Here is a 5,407-nt window from a genome sequence, read left to right as displayed (position 1 = left end):
TCAATAGTAGTAGCCAAAGCCAGAGCCATAGCCAGAGCCATAGCCACAGCCACAGAGAGAGCGGGAGCCATATCCATAGCCACAGCCATAGCCGCAGCCCAGTCTACGGAAGCCACAGCCACAGCAGGAGCCATAGCCGCAGCCCAGGCCTCCGTAGCCACAGCCATAGCCGAGGCCCCCATAGTAGTTTCCGTAGTAGCCGCACATGGCGTTGGTTGTTGTGGTTGTTCTTGGGTAGAGAAGGGGTGTAGGTGACTTCAGTCTGGACACTTCTCCCTGCAGAGGGCCTTTTATATGTCCTCAGTGTGGTGGGACCCGTCACATATGCTCACGTCATTGGCTAATTTGCAGGATCGACATGAGTAATTTGTTGACTCCTGGTTTTCTGCATGGCTTCACAGGCAATGAATGACGAGATTTGCTTTATTTAGCCACATCTAGCCTAGTTAGTGGTCCATTAAGAGAATCAGTTGTCTCATCCTCAAAGCCTTACTCATGAGATCTTCAAATAACCCCTTTTAACCAATCTTTATGGCCAGAAATAGCATTTTTATTGACAAACTCTGACCTGCTCTAAACAGTAATTTTAACTTCTTATTAATAGGCAACAGATCATAATATTCTCTTAATCTTGATCTTCTCCATTACCTCATATTCCAAACCCATTATTTTCCTTTAAGGATTTTTCATATTTTCACATGAGAGATAGTGAAAGAAATCTATTATAAGACGCACAGTTATAACTCAGCTTCATGAGGCTTTTGAGAAAAAGCAATTGGTTTGAAATTTGGGAATATTAAGCCTGAGAAAACTGGACTTTTCTTTGTCATTTAAATTAATATTTCTTAAACTTTTGACTCTCTATTTTTACATTATTTGATTTTTTAAACTTATTTATTTATTTATTTTTTGTAAGGAGGGCACAGCTCACAGTGGCCCATGTGGGGATCAAACCGACAACCTTAGTGCTACCAGCACCACACTTTAACCAACTGGGCTAACCAGTCACCAACACTCTATTTTTAAATATGAAATATTTTCCTCATGGTTTCAAATTTATATCCTGAATCTATAATCAGAAAAAAGGGAGATGATGAGACTTCATTTGATTTAAGAAATAATTTTTAAAAAATATTTATTTAAAACAATAATATTGGCAGAGATACCTTTTCACAGAACCTACTTGATCTTTCCTAATAAACAAACTCTTGGTAAAATATCCCAGACTGTGAAAAATACAAGAAACACATTATTGTTATTATTATTATTGCTTCAATAAAACTCATAGTTGAATTTAATGATTAAGTGAAATAGTACTCTGAACTTTGATGTTCCTAGGAAAGTTGACTCCTAGGAGTCCGTAAAGCATAGTGGATAACAATAAAACTTGTGTTACTCTATGTTTGCAAATGTTCACTCAAGTTTTATTTAGGAAATAATTGATAATTTTATTTTTTATTAAATATAAGCTCTTTTGGAATCATATTTTTTAAATGTATATCCATTTATCTTGTGTGAATATGTGTAGTACGTGAGTGTTTGGGGGTTGTGTGCTCGTTTGTGATGGGGGGTTACCTACTGCTCTTTTATTGGTGGGGAGGCCTTCCAGGGGTATCAAATCCTTGCTACTAACAAAAAGAAAACTCTCCTTCTAAATGTGTCAAGGGCATGCAGTAGGAGGCCATCAGCATAACTGCAATGATTAATACAGAATAAAATGGCCAAGATACCAACAAATATTTCCTACAAGAATGTTGAGAGTCGTGTTTATTGACATACCTACAAAAAGATGAGATGAAAGAAAAGTAATGTCTTAGAATTCTTTGTATAAGAAAGAAAACATCATTTATGGAGAAGATGAAAGGAATCTGAAATGACCATCAATTAACACTTACATAAAATCTCTTATGTGGTATTAGAAATGACTGGCTCTTCTTGCCACACTATTATGTCTTCCTTGAAAAATAGTGGATATTTCTAATTAGGCAAATTAAAATTAGAAAATCCAAATGTTTTTCTTTAAAGTTGTCTGTGTATGAGAGATTTACATATGAACACACGTAAATTCTGACAGAATAAATCTCTAGTCTCAGTACTGGCTATGTACAGCTCATTTCTCTTTAAGGATATGAAAGTAACTAGCTATTTAAAACCATAAGATCAGTCTGAGGACTCAGAATGAGCCCAACTTTCAGAATTGTGCTATTACAAAAGAAGGTAGACCATCTTAACCATATTTTTTTAGAAAATTAAAGTTCATAATGTTTAAGAGCCATATAAGTTATAAAATGATAACACACATACATGCACATGACAAATTCTGGGAAGAGAAAATATATATTTATCATGAAAGAGTTGATTTCCAAATGCAAATATTAGTTAAAGGCAGAAAAATATTAACGTGAGGTGAGATGAGGGATCAATTTGAGAAATTCTGTTAGAATTTGGAGTGAAAATGTAATAAAAAATATACAAAGAGTAAGAGCTGTGCAGAACAGATCTAGATATCTAATATAGGAGAGTAGGAATTACACAAATAAAGTGATAAACGGGAAAAAAGGAGCAGGGAAATTTTAATGAAAGATACTTTTAAGTGGGGAGGTCTTAAAATATAAACTTTATCTTTAGATATATTTTGTTAAGTATCAGACATTAATTACAGGATACTAATATTTAAATTATCCTGGGAGTTCCTTTGCTTTTTCTGGAAAAAAAAAAATATTAGCGAGCTAGGAAAAATGTATTTTATATTTATATACAAAAAGACAAAACTCATGTGGCTGTGGGACCTGTCACTGGAGTAAGTTACCTCATCTCTTTATATTTTTGTAGCTATAAAATGGGGATGATTTTAGCACATCTTAAGTTTATTCTGAGGATTATGCACCTAGATACTTCACAAAGTAATTGCCCTATGGTAAACAACTAATAAATGCTATATTATTATTATTATTATTATTATTATTTATTATTATTATTATTATTATTATTATTATAGTTTTGACATAAGAATTCCATGGATAGTACTAGGTAAGATAAACAGAGACTATTCCTGTATATACAAAGAAACAGAAAATAAACCATGCACATAATACTAAATGATGATACATAGAAGGTGTTTATTAAATTCCAGGCATGTTCTAAGTGCTTTACATATTTTAGCACTTTTAATTCTCATAAAACTACCTGGAATGTAGGTGCTAATTTTTATATAAGAATGCCAAAGCCAAAGAAGTTAAATAATTTGCCTAATATCATAGACTGCTAAGTGGCAGAACCTAAATATCACACAATGAAATATATTCATATATACTTTCTGGCTTGTGAGAGAGCCTGGGAGTTGTTACCTCTATTATAATGGTAATGGATTATTTATAACAGAAATCCATAAATTTAGACTGATATAAATACATTAACAATCAAGTGGAAAGGAAAATTTCCTTGCAATAGCATGCCAGCTAATATAGCTTAAAAAATGATGAAAATCAGAAAACCCAACATTTGTAATCCATCATCATAATAAATAATTCAGGCAAGAAAGAAAAGTAAATGTTAAGACTAGTGGTAAGTATTGGGATATGAATGGAATATTTATATAGCCACAAAATATCTCTACTAAAATACTTCTTAATTACTAAAAAGAATAATGAAAGTAACTTTTGCATAGAGAAATCAAGTGGTCAAAGTTGTCACCATCAGTAATGAAAGAAATCAACTTGATCAAGTCCCTACCAATAGGATACGAAAAAGCAAACAATATCACTCGTTTTATTTGCTTGACAAAATGTGTAGCCTTGTTCAAATCATGAGGAACTATTAAACAAATCCAAACTGAGGAATATTTTAAAAGAAAAAAATCTGTAATCTACAAAACTATTGAAGTCATGGAAGACACCAACTAACATGACAACTGGGTGCATTGTCCAGCTCTAGATTAGATTATATTCTATAATAATATTGTTGGAGCAATTGAATGAATATTGTGGAAAGGAAGAGAAGGTAGCAGGTTTGGATAGAAGGGAAAACTGAGTTGGCTGCAGGCTCAATAGAGGCTTCAGGAAACCTTATGTGAGATTCTGAAGTTGGAATGTCCTAACAGAGTTGTTGAGCTATGGGGCAAAGAGATGTGTCATTATAATACCACACTGACTGATCATTGGAGGCTGGCTGCAGGAAGTGGGCATGACCTTGTGTGAGGGATATATTTCATCTGAGGCAATTTCTGTAAAAGGCTGAAGCTGAAGGCATTCTACCTGCAACCCTCAACAGCTAGAGAGTAATTTTTTCATTGCTGAAGAGGACACTGAGTGGATATCACAGTATTCACTTTTTTCAAAACAATTCCAGAAGATGGGTACCAAAGGTGAATGCACAACATTTAAATAAACTAACCTGTATTAGGGGTAATCTAGTCATTAGTTTCAGAAATTCAAAGTCCTTAAATAATCCACCTATTACACAGAATTCTCAATGATACATTTTTCATACTTCATATGCTTAACTTTGTTCTTAGACTTTGTTATAAAACACACAGCTACCTTATATCCAGTAGATGCTTGAGTAAGCTTTAAATTTCCCTAATTTTTGGCATATCTGATAATGTTAATCTTTGTCTTAAAAATATTGGTTTATGAAATATATAATTATTATAATTGATGCAATCAGAAAAAAACAGATGAAATAATTGTCTTTGAATGTTAAAAATGTATTAATGCATTAACATTATGAAATAATGAAAGGCTAGGGAAATGCTCTAGATTGCATGAAACACTAGATGATAACTGACAATAAATTGCACAGTATGATAATTTCCACTAATTGGATTCTATATCAAAAGTAAAAGCCATAAAAGACAATTGGAAAAACTGAACACGGACTATGAATTATATAATAGTATTGTATCAAAACTATATTTTTTGTGATAAGGAGATTGTGGTTATTTGGGGTACAACCTTATTCAGTTAAGAATGTGTCATGAAGTCTACAACATATTTTCAAATGGTTCAACAATAATGTTTGAGTGTGTTTGTGGAGAGATACAGAGAGAAGAAATAAAACTGGCAAAACATTAACAATTGCCAAATCTAGGTGAACAGTTTTTAGGTGTTCACTATACTACTTTCTCGACTTATCTGAGGGTTTGACACTTTTCAAAATTAAACTCTGGGACAAATGAATTTATGTCTGAAAAATATTATTTTTGGAGTACTGAAATATTTAATGGGTCATTTCTTTAATGTCTAAATTTAAGTGATTCCTGTTTAAAAGACCAAATATGGGCATAGAGGGTAAAAAGAGTAAAATGTAAAAGATTTATAAAAATAAAATAATTAATGTAAAAAAAGGTGTGCAAACTTTTGGTAACAAAGAGAGGGAAATCCAAATGCATAAATTAATATGTATAGCA

General features: G+C 32.6%; 1 protein-coding gene across 1 annotated transcript; it reads right to left on the bottom strand.

Moving 5' to 3' along the window:
* Positions 1 to 207, bottom strand: LOC308507989 (keratin-associated protein 6-2-like; the record flags this gene model as incomplete). Its single annotated transcript, XM_081074117.1, has 1 exon — positions 1 to 207. The coding sequence occupies one exon, from the start codon at positions 205 to 207 to the stop codon at positions 1 to 3; it is 207 nt and encodes a 68-aa protein (XP_080930243.1).
* Between the last annotated feature and the right edge of the window lie 5,200 nt (positions 208 to 5,407).

The sequence above is a fragment of the Rhinolophus hipposideros genome (genome assembly GCF_964194185.1).
Source record: "Rhinolophus hipposideros genome assembly, chromosome: 2".
NCBI classification, from domain to species: Eukaryota; Metazoa; Chordata; class Mammalia; order Chiroptera; family Rhinolophidae; genus Rhinolophus; species Rhinolophus hipposideros.
Note: the sequence above shows the minus strand (reverse complement) of the source record. Positions and strands in the feature narration are given on the sequence as shown.